At 51.3% G+C, this 24,238-nt stretch overlaps 1 protein-coding gene across 2 annotated transcripts in view; it reads left to right on the top strand.

The window, feature by feature from the left end:
* The window catches only part of SMC6 (structural maintenance of chromosomes 6), a 1,026,872-nt gene that overhangs the window by 873,996 nt on the left and 128,638 nt on the right, over positions 1-24,238 (top strand). For both annotated transcript variants that reach the window (XM_078647759.1, XM_078647758.1), the window contains exon 25: positions 13,533-13,685. In XM_078647759.1, the coding sequence (XP_078503885.1) occupies positions 13,533-13,685 (153 nt within the window). The remainder of the gene's footprint in view (positions 1-13,532; positions 13,686-24,238) is intronic.

Here is a 24,238-nt window from a genome sequence, read left to right on the forward strand (position 1 = left end):
CAGGAGAGTGAGTACCCCTGCCCTGAGTTTCCCATGTAGCTGCTAGTTAGTCTTGATTTTTTTTTACCTTAGTGTTAGACCTGTCAGCCTGAGGGTCGTCTTCCCCAGCAGCGGCCAGTGCAGGTAAGCATGGTGGGGCAAGTGGGATGACGATAGGGGACGGAATAGGATTTTTTTAAAATTTTCCCTATTCCATCCTCTGTCGACATCCCCTGACCTGCCCACAGCGCTTACCTGCACCGGCCGCTGCTGGTCTTCCCCCAAACTTTTTTCCTCTCCTCCATTTTGCTAAACCTATTTTTATTGGCTTTACAACACTGTGCACTTTGCCACTGCTAACCAGTGCCTAGTTGGCATATTAAATGTACTTACAAGTCCCTTGTAGAGTGGTATGCCATATACCCAAGGCCTGTAAATGAAATGCTACCAGTGGGCCTGCAGCACCTATTGTGGCACCCACTTAGGTCGCACTGTAAAACAGGCCCAAGCCTGCAACTGCAGATTCAGGCAGTTTTAAACTGCAATGTTGACTTGGAATTTAATCCACTTGCCAAGCCTTAAACTCCCATTTTACTAGGTTTCACCTTCACAGCGGTTTCTCTGTGCTTGTGAAATATATTGTATTCAATATAGTGTAGTCCCTACCAATATATACAGGATCTGCACGTTTAGATACATAAACTAAAGGATTGGTGTCTAGACTGATTCCAGCCACCACCAAAGGATATGTTAGTCTGTAGACCAGCTAGCTCATAGTGCCACTATGAGCCCCTCTCACCAAGGAGCGAAGAGCTTCTGGCAAATATCGAACATGACAACCCCATTCTCCTTACACTCATACACCGCTCCCATACCTCTTAAGTTATTTTTAATCCCATAGGCAAAACCTGATACATTTACCAATGTTTGTTTTGTTTTCCTTTTTTCCTGTGTGAAAACAGTTGTGTTACTTTATAATTATTGGTTCTGCAGCAGTCATCATGCAGGAAAACGAGGCTCCCCCCAGGAGTTACCGCAGAAGTACCTGGCAGTGACTGGGACAGAATGTAGGCCCCCACCAAAACCTAAGTGGCCCCGATTAGCAAATGTTGTAGCAAAAAAAGTGGCAGACACTTGCAAATCAGTGTCGATTTGAGCTTGTAAATACAGAGCACCTGATTCACCAAGGACCTACGCACTCGTAGCGGAGGCCCTGCCGTCACGGAGAAGTCTCCGCACTCGATTCCGCCCGAGTGCGAAGACTCCCCCATGGATGCAGGCCCTCTTCCATGAGTGTGGAGGCCCTTTGTGAATCAGACACACAGGCCCTGATTCACAAGGAGCCTCCGCACTCGGGGCAGAGGCCCTGCCGTCGCGGGGGAGTATCCATACACGAATGCGCCTGAGTGTGGAGACTCCCCCACGACTGCGGGCCCTCCGCCATGAGTGTGGAGGCCCTTTGTGAATCAGACCCAGAGGCCCTGATTCACAACAAGCCTCCTCACTCGGGACAGAGGCCCTGCCGTCGCGTGGAAGTATCCAGACTCTATTCCGCCCGAGTGTTGAGACCCCTACGGCTGTGGGCCTTCCGCCACGAGTGTTGAGACGCGGTTGCGTAACGCCCATTGAGCTCAAAGGGCTTCAGACCCCCCAGCCCCCATCCCCCGGTGGTGTTAGGCAGCCCCGCTGAGACAGTTTCCCGGACAAACACACAGCCGCACCCGAGTACTTCACAGGTCTTCAAAAGACCACTTACTTCGTTAACGCTGCTTTGTTGTTCTTTCCACCCTTCTTAGAGCCCCTGCAGCTTCACTCTGCTTATTGCTAGAAGAATTAGCCCCCTCAGCGGGCTGCGAGTGCAGCACCTCCACCGTGAACCTCTGTGCCCTTTGACTGCAGGAGCTGATTTAACTAATTATGAGGCTTAGGAAAAAGCAGCCAAAATATCAGAGGTACGGGGAGATTTTCGGATCAGAGAGTGGGTGTCACTGCTCAGTGAGCAGGAGGCTTATCTTCACCAGGCATTGTTCTGAACTTGTTCCCCATTCTCAGAGAACTTCCCAAGTAAGGCGAGCTACTGAAGCAGTATGATACAGAAGGAAGGCCACACAGCAAGGCAGACAGGCGCAGGACAATGGTGGGCACGACCTGCTCGGTAAAAATAAACAAGCGCCCCGCGCTACAGCAGGGGGAGGGGAGCGAGGAGGGGGCCTGCGTGATTCCCTAGCGGGAGCGAGCAGCAAGGCGTGATAATTGATAACATATGGCGCCAGCTGCTCGCTCCCGCAAGGGAATCGCCAAACGTGCACGCGTTGCCACTGAATTCAATGGAACGTGTGCACGTTTTTGGGTGAAAGGGAACCCATGGCTAAAGGTCTCTTTCATATTTAGCGCATGCATGCTGAGTAGGCGAGACCTAAAAATGACCCACACACTGACCGGTCACACCAGCTCATCGGACCCTGCTAGATTGCCCTATAGGCCAACCCGACCCTGGACTGCTGCCTCAGACATTGGACTTTGCCCTGCATCCTTTATTCCTTTGGAATATTCCAGGCAAGTTTCTCCAGATACACGTGTCCTCTACTTTGGGTACACGTATATTCTAAAGCTGACTATATTGAGGCTTTGTCAAGGGTCCGTGAAAGAAATGACGTGCTTATTTATTGTGGAGTCTGAACAGTGGCAATATAGGGGCTGTTTACATCTCACCCAGGGGGCGCTGAAGTCAATCTTGCGCAACGCGTCTATCTCCAAGTTTGAGTTACCTTGGGGCCTCTTTAACCCTGTAAACTTACAAGTCTGGTTTTATAAAGCCACTCTCTATACATGTTTGTTGTTCCGTTCGAATGGAATTAGATATATAATATATCGAGAGTGATAGAACAGTATTTTGGAGGCGGGAAAGACCCTACTTTAAACCAGCAGCAAGGCGCCGGTGCGCTCTGCCTGCCAGTGCCAGCAGCAAGGCGTGCGTAGAACTGTGGCGGCAATTAGTGGCCTCGTGTCGCAGTGAACGCAGTGTCGTTCGAATCAGTCTCCCACTAAAGAAAGCAATTCCAATGCTGAGGAAAATCAATATTAAAAATAGTTTATGAAATATCGCAGAGTAACCAAGCTCTTTGGACATTCTGCTGTGTGCCCTTACCAGGCCTGGTCACGCCTTCTGTTCCACGCCGTTGTGTGCGTGTGTCCCGTGAGGTTCATACACATCATGGCTAGGTGCACACGCCGGACTGTGCTGCACAATCCTAATATAGAAGAAACACGCCGCATAATGTGCCCATTATTTACTGCACTGCCTTGTATGCACTGAGCAGCGCATTCCTGCTTTGAGCGAGCATATGTACATAATATTGCATACTTTTCATGTACGTTAGTGAATGTTAAAGTAATGTGCTATCAGTCGTATAACGTGTCGATGTGTTCCCTGCTGTCCATAGCAAGAGGCAGTAGATTGGCAGGCGCCTCGCCGGTACCACCAGGTGTCATGGCGGTGTAAGGGATGCCCTCAGCAGAGCACTCTCTGTCCCACGTGGGGGAGGGGTCCCCTCTTGCAGCAGTTATTATCCGCAGAGGCGCTCGTTATAGTGTGCTGCTCAGTTACCGTCATGAATAATATTTTTGTTGGTAGACTGGGAGCCCCTGTGAATGGTGGCTGTCATTAGCACATATGCTAATTAGCTCCACTGCAGCACGGTAATTAAAGCTGCTGCTTGATTGCGTGCCCTTGAAATGAGTTATTCCAGTTCGGAGTCTCGGCGAGACGGAGGCAGTGCGCACAGGCACTTGGCCTCATCGGAGGTAGTGCTGCCCGCAGTGTTGGTATGTGGCCGGGTCCCGGGTACATGTCCTAAACAAGCACTGGCAAAGCCAATAGGTCTCGCTTTTGCGAAAGTTAGAGCTATTGGCGTTGTAAATGACAATGTCTTTTGCCCATGTGTTATGGAGTGGATGTATGTGCTATGGTGTGGAATTATGCGGGTTGGTTTGGAATTTTTAAGTGTGGAATTGTGTGGCAAGGACCTGTGTGGAGTGGCTTTGTGCCGTGGTATTATGTGGCATGGTGCGCAGTGGAATTATTAGGATAGTAAATATGTGTTATTGAGTGCAGTGGAAGGATGAATAGTGGGATTGTGCATAATGGAGTGGAATTATGTGGAATCATATTTTGTGTTGTGGAGTAGTATGTAGTAGAGCTTAATTATGTGGTGTGCTGTTGAATTTTGTGGCATATTGTGGAATTTTGTTTATTGGATGTGTATGGTATGTTGTGTAATTGTGTTGTGTTGAATTATGTGGTTTGGGTCAAATTAAGTAGTGTGGAATGAAATTGTGTGGTGTGGAACTGTGTGGCGATGAATGGAATTATGCTTATTGAAATTATGTAAGCAAAACCTAAAGGTATGAAAGACGGAGTGTTGAACATTGCAAGCACTCACCCCCAGTCAACTAATCTGGGTTTAATCCATCATCATTCTTTAGCTCACTCCGCCACCCCAGTTCAGATATGGCCATATGCAAATCAGTCTGACCCTGTGCCTCATGGGAACAGTCCAGCCCGAACTGCCAAGCCATGTCTTCCCTGTACCGGAAACAAGCATCCTGGGACCGGTTTCTGGCTAATCAGCCGTCATCAGCCAGGCTAGCTTGAATTCAGTGGCAAAGTGAGCAAGGGACCCACGTCTGGGCATACCCTGCAAACTTAGGGCGAACTAAGCAAAACCAAAGGGGATGATGGACGGAGTGTTGAACATTGCAAACACTCGCCCTCAGTCAACTGATCTGGGTTTAATCCATCATCATTCTTCAGCTCACTCCGCCACCCCCGTTCCGACATTGCCATATGCAAATCAGTCTGACCCTGTGCCTCATGGGAACAGTCCAGCCCGAACTGCCAAGCCATGTCTTCCCTGGACCGCAAACAAGCATCCTGGGACCGGTTTCTGGCTAATTAGCCGTCATCAGGCAGGCTAGCCTGAATTCAGTGGCAAAGTGAGCAAGGGACCCATGTCTGGGCATACCCTGCCAACTTGTGCATTTATTTATTTTCAAATCCTATCACAAACACATTGTCAACAATGAGAAACATGGCAGTAGATCTGTTCTGCTTATTTGGTTGCAAAGTCTGCATTTTAACATATCTTATGGGGTTAAGGCACCTCCTGCAGAGATCTTTGTGTGCCCAGTAAATGTCAGGGAATAATAATAATGGTAAGTTAAATCTGGAGATTAATGCATTTGCTGGAGAGATCTGTGTTTTGTTTAATCCCACTTTTTAATCAAAGTTTCTTGGAGGGTTAATATGTCACCTGCATGCATCTCACAAAATTACAAGCACAGAGACTTGAATGTGTTGCGCACTGTTCACCTGGTGTGAGAAACACCACTCTGTATACCTTTAATTAAATTAGTATGTTCTGATTTTTCTTTTTTCTTTTCAGCTTTCTTTGCTTAAATCACAAAAAAATTGTTATACCAAAACAACATTTTTACATTGTTTCCATCACAATGGTTATTGCATATATCTGAAAGAGACACGTTAGTGATAGATTCCTTACCTTAGAATATCCCCAGGCGTCAGACTGGATCCAGAAAATTTTGCGTAGAAATACCCCTGCACGCCAGCAGGCGTTGTCTGCGGCTCTGCGTCCGTCGTCGGCGTCGTTAGCGCCAGAATGACGTCGCCGGAGTACTTAGACGCCGCCCGACGCGCTGACGTCAGTTCTTCTTTTTTCCGCGCCAGCTAGCGCAGATACGGAGAAGCTCTACCCCTTAATAATTTTTTGACTAAACTTTTTGATCTTTTTGATAATTTTTCTCTCGAGTCTCGCGACTCCTACGGTGCCGGTAGGGATGCCCGGGTTCAAACCCTGCTCCAAGTGCAGCCGACTGATGTTGGTTACCGACCCCCATCGCCGGTGTCTACAGTGTCTAGGCCTCGACCACGACAACCGCACCTGCTCTGACTGCCGGGCCCTGACGTCTAAGGCCAGGCGTGAGCGGTCCCGCAAGCGGCTGGAGCTCCGGCAGTCGGCCCCGCGCCGTTCCAGGTTCCGGTCCCACAGGAGGTCGAGGGACCGGTCGCGGGGTTGGAGCCCTCGTAGCTCCGAGAGTCGGCATCGGTTCTCAGGTAAGAGGTCGGAGGGACGTCATCGTTCTTCCGACCCACCCCGACGCTCGCGCGACGCGGCCGGGGTTTCGGGTGACACCACCCACGCGGCTCTGACAGAGTCGCGGGCGTCGCCACCTGCCCCATACCTTCCGGTCCCTGGGCACGGTGCGACGCCAGAGGAAGTCGAGCGGTACCTCATGGCCATGAGGTCCCTCCCTCCTCCGCCGGGTCCCGTGGCGCCTAGGGGCCCAACGGTCCCGGCTGGAGGGCCTAGCGGGTCGGGTGCTTCGGCTCCGACGCCGTCGGGTGCTTCAGCCTCGGCGTCGCCGGCGACTACGGTCCCGGCGCAGCAGGCCCTCGCTGGATCCGGGTCGTCGCCGGTCGACCGCATGACCTCACCGGCGCCACCTACGGGCGCCGTCCCCGATCCTGCCCTCAATTCGGTTCCGGCGCCGGAGCGGCGCCGCTCTCGACGTCGTATGGAGATTTCCATTTCTACGAACCGGCCCCATCTGTTGAGACTGACTTGCAGGAGATGGGTGACGAGGGTGATTGGGAGGGGTCTGTGGACCCTCTGGCACAGGAGTGCCAGTCTCAACAGGACTGGACATATGAGCTTGAGGAGGCCAGTAGAATTGACACTTCGCCAGACACTGGATTCGTCTCCCCTCCCACCGTGGCTACGGCGGAGGGGGCTGCCTACAGTGTAGTGTTGACGCGGGCGGCCAAGGCCTTGGACCTGAGGCTCCCTGTCGCGGCCGTGAGGACTAACCTCCTCACTGAGGTCCTCAAACCGCAAGCATGCTCCACTGAGCCTCTGCTGCCGTTTATTGAGGCCTTGTGTGACGTTCTTGTGGGCACTTGGTCCAAGCCCGACACAGGTCAGCCTGTGGATAGGAACGTGGCCAGACGCTACCGCCTGGCCCCGGGCGACCCTTGCTTTTTGTCCACCCATCCCACCCCAGAGAGCCTGGTCATCCAGGCCTCCACTTCCCAGACCGCATTCCCGATGGCTCCCCCCGATCGGGAATCCAAGAGGTACGAGCAATTCGGAAAGAAAGTGTTCTCGTCCCTGAGTTTGGGACTGCGGTCAGTCAATACTGCATGCCTCTTGGGCTGCTACACCCACACCCTGTGGGACACGGTCACGAACGTGCTGCCACAATGTCCGGAGGAGGCCCGGGCTAAACTCGCCCAAGCCCTTGGGGAGGGTCGAGATGCAGCGCGATATTCCATCCGGTGTGGGCTGGATACCACGGACTCACTGGGCAGAGCGATGGCAACGACGGTGGCGGTTCGACGCCACGCCTGGTTGAGGTCCGCCAACTTTTCAGCCGATGTCCAGGCCACACTTCTGGACATGCCGTTTGATGGCCGTCGCCTCTCTGGCGACAAGGCAGACCTCGCGCTTGAGCGTTTTAAGGACTCCAGGGCTACGCCCAAGTGCTTGGGCCTCTCGGCCCAACGCCAGCAAACGGGTGCCTTTCGCTCCTTTCGTGGCCAAGGAAGGGGCGCTCCCACACGTGCTGCCAGCCACGCACCGCAGAATGCTACACAGTGCGGTGGAGGCCTTGGAAACCGCCGTGGCGGCGGTCGGGAACAACGGCGAGACAAGTCCACACCTTTCCCTGCAGCACCCGCCTCAAAACCCTCCTAGTCCGTGCTTTCAGGCCCATGTGACGCCATTGGGGGGCAGGGTTCGCCATCACCTCTTCCACTGGCGCACTGTCACGTCGGACAGGTGGGTGCTGCAAATCGCCTGAAGGGGCTACTCCCTCCCCTTCGAGACGACCCCTCCAGCCATGCCACCGCAATACCACCGCGTGTCAGGGGATCACTTGCAACTTCTGCAAGAGGAAGTTACGGCCCTCTTGGCCAAGGGAGCCATTGAGCGCGTTCCTGGGCCAGAAGTAGGGTGTGGTTGTTACTCCCACTACTTTCTAGTACCCAAGAAGGGCAAAGGGGGCCTAGGCCCTATCTTGGACCTACGGAACGTCAATGGCTTCCTCCGGAAGGAGAAGTTCAAGATGCTGACTTAGGCTCAGGTCTTAGCTGCCCTGGACCCAGGAGACTGGATGGTAGCGTTGGACTTGCAGGACACCTATTTCCACATCCCCGTCTTGCCGGCCCACCGGCGTTACCTGCGGTTCACGGTTGGCCACGAGCACTTTCAGTTTACCGTGCTCCCCTTCGGCCTTACCAGCGCCCCACGGGTGTTCACGAAAGTGATGGCGGTGGTTGCAGCTCATCTCTGCAGGTTAGGGTTTTCAGTCTTCCCCTACCTCGACGACTGATTGTTGAAGGCGGGCTCGCCCCAGACAGTCGTCAGCCACCTCCAGACTACGGCCGATCTCCTGCACCTGCTGGGGTTCTCCATCAATGTGCCGAAGTCACACCTGTGTCCCTCTCAGAAGCTCCTCTTCATCGGAGCGGTTCTAGACTCAACGCAGTTTCGGGTTTATCCTCCCGAACAGCGTGTTCGGGATATTCAGGCTCTGATTCTGATCTTTCAGCCTTTATCCCGAGTCTCGGTCAGGTTGACGCTGCGGCTCCTAGGGCTGATGGCTTCCTGCATCCTTCTGGTGCATCACACCCGGTGGCGGATGCGGGCTCTGCAGTGGGACCTGAAGTTTTAGTGGACCCAGCATCAGGGCAACTTGTCCGACCATGTCTTGATCTCGGAGGGCACTGCGAGACAGTTGCAGTGGTGGCTCACGGACCGCGATTGGGTCAGCGGTAGATCCCTCTCCCTACCCCAACGGAGCACGTAGTTGTGACGGACGCGTCCCTCCAGGGCTGGGGGGGCCACATGGGAGAGGCGGAGATCAGAGGCCTCTGGTCTCCGGCGGAGTCCCAGCTCTACATCAACCTTCTGGAGCTGCGGGCGATCCGACTTGCACTGAAGGCATTCCTCCCCTCTGTCAGGGGGAGTGTAGTGCAGGTGTTCACGGACAACACCACCGCCATGTGGTACTGCAACAAACAGGGCGGGGGGGGGGGGGTGGACCCTATGCCAGGAGGCTCTGCGCCTCTGGCAGTGGCTGGAACATCAGGGCGTGACCCTGGTGGTTCAACACCTGGCAGGGTCGCTGAACGCCAGGGCGGGCAAACTCAGCCGTCTGTGCATGATGGATCACGAATGGCGTCTGAACTCGGACGTGGCGCAAGGTCTCTTTCAGCAGTGGGGAGAGCCTTGGTTAGATCTATTCGCCACAGAAGAGAACGCGCCATGTCATCAGTTCTGCGCGTTGGAATTTCCAAGGCGGCACTCGCTCAGAGAAGCTTTTCGCCACGAGTGGCGTTGCGGTCTATTGTACGCCTTTCCGCCTATACCACTTATGCCCAGAGTGCTGAAGAAGATCAGGCGCGGCCGGGCCCAGGTTATCCTTGTGGCTCAGGACTGGGTACAAAGATATTGGTATCCAAAGCTACTCAGCATGTCTGTCGATCCCCCGATTCGTCTGCCTCTTCAGGATTACCTTCTGTCGCAGCAGCAGGGGAATGGTCCTCCACCCGAACCTGTCCAGTCTCCACCTACAAGCTTGGAGATTGAGTGGCGACAGTTGAGGCCATTTGACTTGCCTCCTGAAGTCTGTAATGTCATTCTGGCAGCCAGGAGTCCCTCCACAAAGTCGGTATACACCTGCAGGTGGAACAGATTTGTGGCATGGTGCACAGCAAAGGCTGTGGATCCACTCTCTGCCCCCCTTTCTGAGGTTCTGCTCTTCCTTATTTATCTTGCCCAGCAGGGCTCTGCTCTGGGCACTTTGAAGGGCTACCTTTCTGCCCTTTCCGCCTTCTTAAGGCTACCTGATCAGCCATCTTTGTTCAAGTCCCCAATTGTAAATAGGTTTTTGAAGGGAACCACACACGTTTCCTCCTGTTCCTTTCGTGATGCCCCAGTGGGACTTGAACCTTGTACTTACTTATCTAATGTGTGCTCCCTTTGAGCCGCTCCATAACTGTCCTCTCCGTCTTCTTACTTTGAAGACTGCTTTCCTGGTTGCCATCACCTCCTCTGCCAGGAAAGTGAGTGAGCTCCAGGCTCTTTCTTCCACACCTCCTTTCCTCTGTCCATCCGGACAAGGTTGTGTTGCGGAAGAGACCCTCTTTCCTGCCCAAGGTTGTCACGGCCTTCCACATCGGGCAGTCCATCACCTTGCCCACCTTCTTTCCGCCTCCGCATCCCTCGAAAGAGGACGAGAGGCTCCACCGTCTGGACCCAAAACATGCGCTCTCTTACTATCTGGATCGCACATGCCAGTTCCGGGTGGATGACCAACTCTTTGTTGGTTACGTGGGCACTAAGAAGGGACGGGCGGTGCACAAGCGGACCATCTCTCGGTGGATCATCTTGTGCATCCAGACGTGTTACTCCTTATTCAAGAAGGAACCTCCTGTTGGGCTGAGGGCCCACTCCACTCGGTCCACCGCGACTACGACTGCCCTGGGCCGAGGAGTGCCCTTGCAGGACATTTGTCAGGCAGCTACATGGGCCTCGCTGCACACGTTTGCGAGACACTACTGCCTGGACAGCCAAGTCCGGAGGGATGGCTTCTTTGGCCGTTCAGTCCTCCAGGACTTTCTGGTGTGATTATTGGTTCGCAGACCCACCACCGGGGTTGGTATTGCTGGGGTATCTATTCTAAGGTAAGGAATCTATCACTAACGTGTCTCTTTCAGATGCACAAGTTTCTACTTGTGTAACAATATATCTGTAAGAGACATTAGTTAGTGATCGATTCCTTACCGACCCACCCATCCTCCCCGTTCTGCGAACCGATATCTAGGGTTAAGGTCATCACCTTTCAGGGCCCTAGTTTCATGGCACCAGTGTTGATTCTATCATGGCTCTGCGGATCTGGCGCGGAAAAGCTGTGTATCAGAACTGACGTCAGCGCGCGAGGGCGGCGCCTAAGTACTCCGGCGACGTCATTCCGGCGCTAACGACGCCGATGACGGACGTGGAGCCGCGGACGACGCCTGCTGGCGCACAGGGGTATTGCTACGTAAAATTTTCCGTATCCAGTCTGACGCCTTGGGATATTCTAAGGTAAGGAATCTATCACTAACTTATGTCTCTTACAGATATATCGTTACACAAGTAGTAACTTGTGCATTACATCATGTGCTTGAAAAGACACAAAAATTATTACAATCACATATATTAGATTATTCAATATTCTTTGTCGTTGCCCAATGCATTTCGGAACTTAAAGCAGTTCCTTCATCAGGGGCTAATCTGTGAATGAAACATATAATATATACATGAAAATACAAAAGGATTCCAACAGTGGTTCATAATCTCATAAATATCCTATGATACTGACGCTGAAGTCATTTTAAATGTGTGTGTCAATGATGACCAAACAACCAAATCATGTAAGAGTGTTGAATATATATGTCCCTACCTGCCACGGAAATAGGTTGTTACAGACTTGTTATACACCAGGTCGAAAAAATAAAACCAACAAGACATGCTCTGTTTAAATCCAGTAGCCACAATCTCTAAGAGTGATGCATAGTACTAGAAAATAACTGCGCTTACCTTCCGAAAACCAAGCAAACATTCAGAATCTGTAAAATGATATCGAACCTCAAGTTAACCACTGGAACGTGGGACATTATGAGAAAAATATATACTTAAGCCTTTAGCCACCATGGCTTACCTTAATCTCTCAAAGTCTACATCGTGTATTCTGTAAAGAAAACGGAATACCAATAAGTTCCTCTATTTCGAAATGTAACTAAAACCTGATATTCGCGTTGCGTTCGCGTCAATTCACCCCGTGCTCTGTGCCAAAGCTTCCGTGTTGGATGGTGACGGCTATTGTATGCCATGAAATTAAATGCGAGCCGGAGGTGCTCGTTTTAATGAACAGAAATGACGAAACAATGTGGAGAGTGCATCAGACTCGGGATATTGAAAGTACCAAGGAATGGTCATTAATGAAATACTAATAGTGTTAAACGTGGCATGCTGGTGACGTGATATAGTGAAATGTGATAAATCGGTGTATACGCATCACATGCTCGTATTGATGTCAATAACTAGGGTATAATGCAAGTGCAATGACGGCGAAACTAAATGCCAGTGTCACTTACTGAAACAAGATGAGGCATGCTAAAACATGCATGAACCGGTAGATCGCGAAACCATACCTACGAGGTCATTGTACAATGGGATATTGTATATGGGATTGTAATCATTTTTGTGTCTTTTCAAGCACATGATGTAATATATGCAGTAACCATTGTGATGGAAACAATGTAAAAATGTTGTTTTGGTATAACGATTTTTTTGTGATTTAAGCAAAGAAAGCTGAAAAGAAAAAAAGAAAAATCAGAACATACTTATTAAATTAAAGGTATACAGAGTGGTGTTTCTCACACCAGGTGAACAGTGCGCAACACATTCAAGTCTCTGTGCTTGTAATTTTGTGTGATTATACTAAGCAAGGGACGACTACCCGTGCATGTTGCTGCACCCCATACAACATTTATTGGTTTAATTGGAGCATCAGGAGTGCACCCCCTTATAACAAATCATTTCACCTGCATGCATCTGGCAGATTTTGGTTACTGCTTTTAACAGAGAGATCGTTTTGATACTTGCAGTTCATAAATTGTAATCCTTCTAATATAGCAGAGTGAGTTATGAAGAATATGTGACTCCTACATCTTTTAACTCTCACTGTCTTATATATCACATATTGTGCATTTATTTACACACTTATATGATTTATTCTCAATGTATAATGTTTGTGTGATGTAAAGCGCGCAGACACCCTGTGTTGGGGTGAGTAGCGCTAGAAAAGAAATAAAACAGTGGTATTTTAATTCTTATTTGTGTGAATACTGGGCGAGATCAACACATCTGACATTCTTATATTTCATGCATATCTCGTGTTTATACAAGAAAAGTATGCCTCTCTTAAGTACCTGTAAACTGATAAGCTGTGTGCCTTTGCTTCTATATTGTATTTGAATAAAACTGTGAGGTACCAGACCACACCCAGCCAGGATACAGGACTAAAAGGAGGCTTAATGGTCCCTTAACTTTGGCCTTTATCTTTGGCCCAGCTGGAGGTGAAAATAACAAAGTTCCCTTGCCACCTGCACATTGCTGCTGGGAATGGAAAGCAGACAACGTGCAGGTCTACTGAACATGTCTCGGTGTCTGGAAAATACACCCGGACAAGTTCAGCATATTTCAGTGGGGCCTAATTGCTGGGCAGGAAGGAGTCTGCCCTGTGAAAATTATGGGTAGGCACCGTCTACCCACGTGTACCGCCGACTTGTACCCGTGTCTGAATGTCGAGCACTGAACAGGAACTTCCCACACATAACACAACATGCCCTTGGACTAAGAGAAGGTTTGCTTGTGCTGTCCATGCAGCATAGTAATTAACAACTACCGTACTTTATTTAATTGCAGGTCCAGCCTGGTGAGGGAAACAAGGCCGCTCTGAACGACATGAGATCCTTATCAGGAGGCGAACGCTCCTTCTCAACGGTGTGTTTTGTCCTTTCCCTGTGGTCAATCGCTGAGTCTCCCTTCAGATGTCTGGATGAATTTGATGTATACATGGTAACGGGCCTTTCGAAGAATTATATTTAATTTACTTTTCTAGCCTTGTTAATGCTTGGTTCTATCAGTAGTTCCTTCTCTATTCCTTATTGACTTTTTGCCTTTCAAATTGTTTGCACTACTTTATCTGAGAACAGCCTGACGATAACATGCTGTCTTCTATTCCCCCTGCCACAATTTTTATATGCATCATCAATTTTTATATGCAATCATTCATATCCTTTACATTAGGGTGCAACCATATAAAGTATATATAGGATTAAGTACCCCTGTTGTACATTATAAGGATATTACAAGTCACCAAGGAGTTCTCTGATCACATAGAGGACTGAGGCGGAGGGCTGATGTCCTTTACAAAGTCAAGAAACTCTAAAGTGACTTGCAATATTTTTTTAAGTGTTGTAGAGGGTATTTTATTTGTTATTATCATGGCCACAACACTTATGAGGTAGGGGAGGACCAAGTTATACTGCAGAGTTGACTAAATTATGCAGTGAGAAAAGGCAAGTTATGTGGCACAATGCAGCACATTTTTTGATAGCATCACCATTAATTAGTCACTTTTTACTCACAGTAACACTGCCTGGGCAAAGATTTCACCTCAGTAGTACCAGTTTAACAACCAAATATAGCAATAGGCTACTGAAAGATGACCCGTTAACTTTTGTGAAGGGCCTGCCACTGAACAGGAGCACATGATGCAACGTTTTTAGTAACGTTTGATCCGTTGGCTCGAGAAACAGGTTTTTTGGGTACAATCTGCAGATGATGGATTATGTGACAAATCTATCATTATGCTGCAACCGTATCAGCTGCAGAATCGCATAATTCAAGTGGCCCAGCTTAGAATGCATAGGTTCGAGGCATGTGGGCTGCTAAATTCCTATCTGTAGCATAGATTGCCACCTAGTGTTGGGTCCGGATGATTGCACATTGTTGTCCTGGAAGAGTCTTCGAAGTATCACGAGATAGGTGGCTCCTCCCCTGGACTACAGTGCGCATGGGCATCGACTCCATCCCCAGATTGTTTTTTTCCGCCATTGGGTTCGGATGTGATTTCGACGTCTCCTGTTCGGAATCGTAAAAGTACTTTATCTAGGCCAAAAGGCCTTCTCGGCACCGTCGGTATTGTTCGCGTTCGGTCCCGTCTCTCTTCCGGCTCGTAGAGTCGGATATCCGGGGGGTCGTGAGACTCTTCGGTGATCGGGGCCTAGTCGACGCAGCGAGACTTCGACGGCATGGAGCGGAGTCCATTCAAGAAATGTCCCGTGTGTGGGTCCAAGTACCCACACATCGACGTCCATCCTGTGTGCAACAAGTGCCTGTCGCCGGACCACGACGAGGCCAACTGTATGGCCTGTTGCAGATTTCGATCGAAAAAAACGATCAAGCTTCGGCGCATGGCGCGCCTTGAGGCCCAGCGATCGGCTCCAGCACCGGTGGACATCTTTGACGACCCCGCGGAAGACGAACAAGTGCGTCACCTGCAGATTTCCCCTACCCCGATGGAGGTCGAGTCCGAAGACGGAGCTGACGACCACAGTCCCGACATTGAAGAAATCGTCGAGAAGGTAGGGGACGACGACGAAGCATATGGGGCCATGGAAGATAGCTCGGAGGATGAGCTATGCCCCGTTCGTACTCTCACGAAGGCTCAGGTCACGGGATCGCCACGCGGCCTTACCCACGACCTTACACCTCGATCCACGGCCCCGCCTTCCGGCTCGGCTACGGACACCTCCGCGGAGCCGCCATTACAGAAAACGAAACCGAAACCCTCGGTACCGGTGAAAACAAAGATGGCCGACACGCCATCGAAACCGAAGACGTCCGCTCCGGTGCCGACGCCGTCGTCTTCGGGGGCCCCCAAACAGGCGCACGATGCAGACCAGGCTAAGGTGCCGAAGGTGGTTGCGGAGCCAAGCTCGAAGAAGCCCATCGAGTCGGAGTCTACCAAGGGAGACAAGCCGACGCCCAAGAAGACTGCCGTTCCTGCATCGGGAAAGTCTGTCGCGCCGAAGACCAAGGGGCCCGTCGACGCGAAGTCGGTGAAGGCCGCAGAGCCGAGGTCTGGGGCCGTGACCGTAAAGGGAAACCGATCGATCCGAAGCCATAGGCATCGACGTCTACGGTAGTGGACAGTGTAACAGACGCACCGGTCACGAGTGCTCCTCGACCGAACAACCACAAGTCAGCCACGCTCGGGTCTTCCCCAGGGGGCGGACCACGGACATCAGTCGGATCGACGAAACCGTCAGCTTCCTTTACGAAGCAGGTCTCGGACTCCCTCAAGCGCCTTAAGGTCAAGGCTTCAGCATCGGAACCGAAGACTCCTTCCGCGCCGAAGCTACAAGACGCACCGAAGACCTCATCGGCACCGCTCGTCTACACGTTGCCGCCTAAGGTGGCGCCGAAGGCCTTTGCACCGCGGTCGGTGCCCAAAGACACCGTGTCGACGTCCACTCCACCGGCTGGGTCCGTGGGTCCTCGACAACCTTTGGTTGAAGAACGGTCGGAGCATTTCATCGATGCCGACACCGGCAAACTCACGCTCTACAAGAGGAAGATTACTTCGCAACCTTTGCAGTCCTTTACAATTCCTCTGAAACGTAAAAAGCCTGCAGCAGACACCCCCGTTCTGGTGGAACAGATTCTTCCTCAGCATAGGCGGAGTGCCACACCTTCACCCACGTACTCAGATGGGGATGGAGGGGACCAAGATGAGGAGTACAAATTCCCTGCTCATACAGAGCCTGATGAGCAGCAGGAATCATGGATGGATACTGGTGATCAAGGGGACCAGCAGACGGTCCAGGATCCACAGGTCTTTCACGTGAAACAGTCCCCCACTGAGGACTCTGCGGCGTTTAATGCCTTAATCGAAAGGGCAGCTACAAACCATAAGGTGGAGATGCATGCTGACCCCGTGGAAGTGGACTTCCTTTTTGACACTTTCTCTACTGCTGAAAAAACTGTCAAGACTCTCCCCATGTTGAAAGGGGTCCTTAAGCATGCGGCAGACATTTTCAAGGAACCCACAAGATCCCGGGTGGTAAACCCACGCATCGAGAAGAAATACAGACCGGCACCTGGCGACCCCACCTACATACGGGGCCAGTTGCCTTTAGACTCTTTGGTGGTCTCTAATGCCCGGAAGAGGGCAAACTCCCAGACAACGGGTGAAGCTCCTCCCCCAGACAAAGAGTCAAAAGTGCTGGAGGCATCTGGGAAGAGGGTAGCAGCTCAGGCGGCCAACATATGGCGCATTTCAAACACGCAAGCTCTGTTGGCCAGATACGATAGGGCACACTACGACACCCTAGAGCAGCTGTTACAACACCTCCCAGACCAGTTTAAAGAGGGAGCTGAAATGCTTATCCAGGAGGGGAAGCTCATCTCCAACGCTGCTATAAAGTGTGCGCTAGATGTTGCAGACACAGCAACGAGAGCGATCAACACTAGTGTGATGTTGAGGCGTCAGGCATGGCTCCGCATCTCGGGGTTCAAGCCAGAGATACAAACTACTATCCTCAACCAACCCGTTAATCCAGACAGGTTGTTTGGCCCAGAGGTGGACACCACCCTGGAGAAGATCAAAAAGGATACCGAGACTGCCAAGTCCATGGGAGCTCTCCAGTCACAACATTTTAGAGGGAACACTTTTCGTCGCTCAGGCACTCGAGGTGTTAACAGAGGGCACATGTCGCAGCAGACGCCATTCAATAAAAGTGGTGCACAATCCTCCTACAGCAAGCAGGGCAGAGGTGGATACAGAGGAAACAGTGCCAAGGGTAGAGGCAGAGGCAACAACAGTTCCCGTACCTCTGCCGCCAACAAACAGTGACTCCCTGTCACTGCCCCCCGACCATCCAACACCTGTCGGGGGGGGGGGGACTCCAACAGTTCCTGCCCGTCTGGAAGTCCATCACCACAGACAGGTGGGTCAGGAAACTTATCCAGTTCGGCTATTGTTTAGAACTGACATCCACCCCCCCACCCATGCCTCCAAAACACCGTCCTATGTCAGCAGAGCACTTGCACTTATTGCAGCAGGAGGTTCTAGTGATGCTGCAAAAACGTGCAATAGAGCTCGTGCCGGTGGAGGAGGAAGGCACAGGGGTTTATTCCCTGTACTTCTTAATCCCAAAGAAGGACGGCTCGCTCAGACCGATTCTGTACCTCCGCCCCTTAAACCAGTACATTCTTTCGGAACACTTTCACATGTTGACACTGCAGCAGGTTCTTCCCTTGTTACAACAGGGAGACTTCCTCGCAACCTTGGACCTCAAAGATGCTTACTTTCACATACCACTCCACCCCTACCACAGAAAGTACCTCAGGTTCACCATCCAAAACAGGCATTACCAGTTCAAGGTGCTCCCCTTCGGAGTGACCACTGCTCCCAGAGTGTTCACAAAATGTCTGGCGACAGTGGCGGCACACCTTCGGAGACAGAGTATACATGTCTACCCTTATCTGGACGACTGGCTCGTGCACGCAAAGTCAGCCCAGCAGTGCGCCGCCGACATGACCCACACCATTCACCTCCTTCACAGTCTAGGATTTACACTGAACTACCCGAAGTCGCACCTCCAGCCAGCCCATGTGCGGCAGTATTTAGGCGCGACTATCAATACTCTGGCTGCCACAGCTCAGCCAAACCCAGCGAGGATCGCCAACATCCAGTCGCTGATCCAAAAGTTCAGACCACAACACTCACTCCCAGCGAGAGTGTTCATGCAGTTGATAGGCATGATGGCCTCCTGCATCTTCATAGTCCCGCACGCGAGACTCCATATGCGTCCGCTCCAAGAATGCTTAGCGCATCAGTGGACTCAGGCTCAAGGACAACTAAACGACCTAGTGTTGGTGACGGGTCGGGCATACAACTCTCTGCATTGGTGGAATCCACACAACCTTTGCAAGGGCCGACCGTTCCAGGAGCCTGTGCCACAGATTACTCTAACAACGGACGCGTCTCTCCTAGGATGGGGGGCTCATGTGCTCCACTATACGGTGCAGGGACTATGGACAACGCAACAAAAGAAGATGCACATCAACTACTTGGAACTGATGGCAATCTTCATGGCACTCAAGTCCTTCAAAGTACATCTGTGCAACAAAGTCGTGTTGATCCGGACGGACAACATGACAGATGTACTACATTCAAAAGCAGGGAGGTACGCACTCTCCACAGTTGTCTCATCTGGCTCAGAGCATGTGGAAGTGGGCCATTCAGAGGAACATCTTCCTCATGGCGGAACACCTCCCGGGCACGGACAATCAGATGGCGGACCTGCTCAGCAGGTACAGCCACCAAATGCACGAGTGGGAGATACATCCATCAGTACTCCACCCGTACTTCCAGCAGTGGGGTCATCCAGAGATAGACCTGTTTGCCACGGAGGAAAACGCAAAATGCCAAAGCTTTGGCGCCAGGTTCCCTCACCCACAGTCGCAGGGCAATGCGATATGGATGAACTGGTCAGGCAGATTTGCGTACGCTTTTCCCCCAGCGCCTCTCATTCCGCTGGTGGCAAGAAAGCTAAGGCAACACTCGATGACACTCATCCTAGTTGCTCCAACGTGGGCGCGACAACCGTGGTACACCACGTTCCTCAAACTCTCTGTGGTACCGCATCAAAGACTGCACCTCACACCCCGGCTCTTGACGCAGAACCGTGGAGACATTCAGCACCCAGATCCGCAGCAGCTCAATCTGGCGATCTGGCTCCTGAGGTCTTAGAATTTGGCTACCTTGATTTGCCCCCTGAATGCATGGACATCATCCGGGAGGCAAGGAAGCCCACTACCAGAGCTTGCTATGCAGCAAAATGGAAGCGGTTTGTCATCTACTGTACCGAGCACGCTATTAACCCGCTCGATGCCTCCATTCCTAATATCATCTGCTATCTGTTGCATCTTTACAAATGCAATCTAGCATACGCTTCCATTAGGATACACTTATCCGCCATAGCGGCTTACCTCCAAAACAGGCAGCATCTCTCTGTCTTCAGGGTGCCTGCCATTAAAGCATTCCTGGAAGGGCTGAAGCGGGTCATCCCTCCCAGGACCCCGCCAGCTCCTGTGTGGAACCTCAATGTGATGCTCACAGATTGATGGGTCCCCCATTTGAACCTCTGCATTCATGTGAACTTCAGTTCCTCACATGGAAAGTGGCTTTTCTCATTGTCATAACGTCTCTACGACGTGTTAGTGAGCTACAGGCGCTCACCATCCAAGAGCCATTTATACAGATTCATTCAAACAGGGTGGTGCTGCGCACTAACCCCAAATTTCTCCCTAAGGTGGTGTCGCAGTTTCATGTCAATCAAACTATCGAACTGCCCGCATTCTTTCCCAACCCAGAAACGGTAGCAGAAAGGATGCTCCATACGCTTGATGTCAAAAGAGCGCTTATGTACTACATTGACAGAACACAACCTTTTAGAAAGACACAGCAACTCTTTGTTGCCTTCGCAGCTCAGCACAAAGGCAACCCCATTTCCAAAGCAGGAATAGCCAGGTGGATCGTTAAGTGTATTCAGATTTGCTATCAGAAGGCTAAGCGCACTTTAACGGTCCCCCCCCAGGGCACACTCCAAACGCAAGTTGGGGGCCTCCATGGCATTCCTGGGTAACATTCCTTTGGAAGACATTTGTAGGGCAGCCACATGGTCTACACCACATACGTTTACCAAACATTACTGTGTGGATGTGCATTCCAAACAGCAGGCAGCTGTAGGACAGGCTGTTCTTAAAACACTTTTTCAGACTTCTGCAGCTGGCACGGGCGGCCGCCGTTAATGTATGAAATGTAAATGTAAATGTATGAAACTTATATAGCGCAGGACTTACCCTGGGGCATCTCCGCGCTTGCTTAGGGAACCCGTCCTGGTATTCCCCTGTGAGAAACCCCGGCAGGGTGTCCACAAGGTGAAAGCCAGGCATCCCGCCGCGAGGGGCCGATGTGGAGATTAAGCAAGCTATTGCCCAGAGTCGCAGAGTGTGACCCCGTGAGTCGAGTAGGCACCGGAGCGAGAATTGTCGAGACCGTGGAATTTATGAACCCGAGACCCGCCGAGGTGGGGAATCGAACCCTGGTCCACGGTCGATCTCAGATTCCGGGTCTGCCGCCTCTAACCACTGAGCCACACTTCTCCAGGATGGAGGGACTGCTATGTATTCTATGCTACAGATATGAATTTAGCAGCCCACATGCCTCGAACTGAATATGCTACTTACCAGTATGCATCTGTTCTTGGCATGTAGGGCTGCTAACATTCATATCGCCCGCCCTCCTCCCCGGCGCCCGTAGCGGCTGCAGACTTTTTTCTTACACTTTATCTCTAGCATGGCCATCACTTTCACTGTTAAACTCCATCTTTGCCACAATGGCTAAAAACAATCTGGGGATGGAGTCGATGCCCATGCGCACTGTAGTCCAGGGGAGGAGCCACCTATCTCGTGATACTTCGAAGACTCTTCCAGGACAACAATGTGCAATCATCCGGACCCAACACTAGGCGGCGATCTATGCTACAGATATGAATGTTAGCAGCCCTACATGCCAAGAACAGATGCATACTGGTAAGTAGCATATTCATCTCACAATACCCATTCCCACACACCGCTTAAATCCTTGGTGTCTTGCTCTTTAATATAAAAAAGATGGGCTGTTTCCAGACATGAAGTAGAACCTGTACAGCAAATTTAAGCACACAAAAAGAAGTTAGTAATTTGTTGCAGAAAGATATTTGAATCGGTTTAATATATCTGATAGAGATATCTAGCAGCAGATTCCTTACCTTTGAATTGCCCAGGCATCAGGCTGGATCTGGAAGACTTTTGCTCGATCAACACCCTTGCATGCCGGTAGGTGGCATCGGTTGGCTCCTATTGACGGAGTCGTCTGCGCTGGAAGTATTACCCATTCACCTATATCGGCGTCACCTCGGCGCTCTGGCGTCAGGTCTTTTCTTTCTGTGCTAGGTAGCACAGATCCGTGAAGAGGACGACCCTCTGTCACTTTTTGACAGTCTTTTTTCAATATTTTATCGACAATTTTTGGTGTAATAAATGACTTCTAGATTCAAACCGTGCAGCGCCTACCATCGAGCCATGTCGGTGACTGTTCCGTACTTGATTTGTCTCTGGTGCCTGGAGCGTGACCACAATTCAAAGTCATGCTCCGACTGCAGGGTCATTGCTCCGAAAGCTTTGATGGAGCTGTAGCTAAAGCTGCTTGAGGCCCTGCGGTCGGCACCATGCTGTTCATCCCGGAGATCTCGTTCTCGGTCGAGAGGAAGGTCCAGGCACCGCTCCGGGAGTCCTAAGTCCTTGTCCTCCCACTTGAAGTCGCCTGATCGTCAGGTAAGAGGCATAAGAAACACGAGAAGTAAAAGCGTGCTTCAACTTCTCTTGGTCCGTCAACCAACGTGACGGAGGAGTCTCGACACTCTAGGTCTTGTTGTGCGGAACCTGCGTCTGGGTCAGCTTCCTTTCCTTTCCAGGCTCCCCCGCCCATCTTAAAGAATTTCATGTCGCCATGTGCCTCATATTTGGGCAACCTGACCTTCGGAGGCTCGGAGAGAGCTCCATTTGGTTCCGTCCGGGCGGCACCGGCGCCTCCCCAGTCGATTGGTGGTGAAATGGGACCTGCACTGGTCATGCCACTGCAACCTTCCCCGGAGCCAGCCTCAGCGCTGGGAGTCCTGGCGCCACCAGCTCAAGCCTCATTCTTATTTATTTTGATAAACAATTGTATTGCTTTTGACATTAGACAAATACCAGCAGATCAGCAATGTACAATGACAGTTTCCACTCGGACGAATAATTGGTCTCCTAACGCATGACCCTGCAAGGTTTAGTTGGATATAAACAGTAGACAATCCAGACATAGTCCATGGTACCCTGCCATTTACCCCACACTCTATGGTATTTCGTCGGGCATCCCTGTGCTTCGTATATAGGTTTTTCTTGTGTCACACACCAGGTCCACCCCCCTCCGCCACTTTCTGGAGCAAGGTGGGACTGTGAGTTTCCAGGAGGTGGCTATGTCCTGCTTTGCTACAACCATAGCCGTTTTGAAAAACAGGTTCTTGTTTCTGGACCCGTCCAGCCCATCCGTAATCACTAAGAACGAGTTTCGCCGGTCATGAGGAACCTCCAATCCCAGGATTTCTGTGAGTTCTTCTTCAATGTCCCCCCAGAACCATGCCAAATGGGGACATGCCCATACCATATGGAAGAAGTCTGCCGGGTCTTGGCCGCAGCGTGTGCAGGAGGCAGTTGGGTAAAAGCCTCCCCTATGAAGGCATACCAGGGTTAAATAGGCGGCATGCAATTAGTACAGTTGGATCAGGTGGAGTGTAGCTGATGCAGTTATCGCCTTGGGTTCCATGAGTGCATCCCTCCAGTCTTCCTCATCCAGTGGACCCACCCACTCCTCCCACTGGCCTCTGAGCCGGTCCAGTGAGAGCGGGGTATTGTTGACCAGTGTCCGATAAATATGGGAGATACCCCCCTTCCCCAGGTTGCCTAACATAATTTGCGCTTCGGGAGAGCTGTACTCTGGATTGTTGTGTCTTCCGAAATGTGTGCGTGGAGGGCGCACCTCAGTTGCAGGTATTCATAAAAATGTGATGGGTCAGTCAGTGAATGAATGTCTGAGAAGGAGTGCATGTGGCCGCTAGCCCACACATCCCAAGCTGTGAGATCCCTATAAGGTCCCACAATCTGAATCCCTTCAGCCCACTGACTTCCCGGAGCCAAGTGCTGTGCCAAAGAGGGGTATGTTGAGTTAACTTGTGTGTCCATTGAGTGTGACGCAGAGACGCCCGCCAGGCCAGAAACGCGGTTTGTGTTGCCTCCGGCAAGGTGTAAGGTATGGGCACCCCATACATCAGGAATTGAATCTTAGGCAAACCTAGCTCGCTCAATTCAAGCCTACAGTCCGGGTTGGACCAACCCCCATTAAACCAATCATGTATGGCGAATAGGCGGGTTGCCAAGTAGTATAAATATAAATGTGTCATCCCCATGCCCCCATCGAAGGGAGGAACCCGGCATAGGGTCAGAGCCAGATGAGGCCCCCCCCTCCCTCCACAAAGGAACTCTTGATGGCCTTACTATCTAGTTCCCGAAACCAGGCCCACGGAAAACAGAACGGGGTGTTTTAGAGGATGTAGAAGATTCTGGGGACAGGGTGACTCTCCCCAATGGATTCAGGGGGAGCGCCTGCAACTTGTGGAGCTTTTCCTTTACTTTTTTCACAAGCGGGGTGACGTTGAGGGACCAGCCCAGGTCCGGGAGGAGGGCAACCTAGATTCCAAATACTTGAAGGATTGTCGCCTAAGAGGTATTGTGGATTGCCAGTCGTAGCAGTCCCTGGCTAAGTGTAAAGGGAACAGGAGCAACTTATTGGAGTTGAGTCATAGGCCGGAAGCTTGCCCGAAGGAGTGTAGGATCCTGAGGCAGAAAGGGCCTGACTGTGCGGGTTCGGCCAGAAAGATTAAAACATTGTCTGCATAGAGTGCAATCTTGTCTGCCTC

The sequence above is a fragment of the Lissotriton helveticus genome, chromosome 6, assembly GCF_964261635.1.
Source record: "Lissotriton helveticus chromosome 6, aLisHel1.1, whole genome shotgun sequence".
Classification (NCBI taxonomy): Eukaryota; Metazoa; Chordata; class Amphibia; order Caudata; family Salamandridae; genus Lissotriton; species Lissotriton helveticus.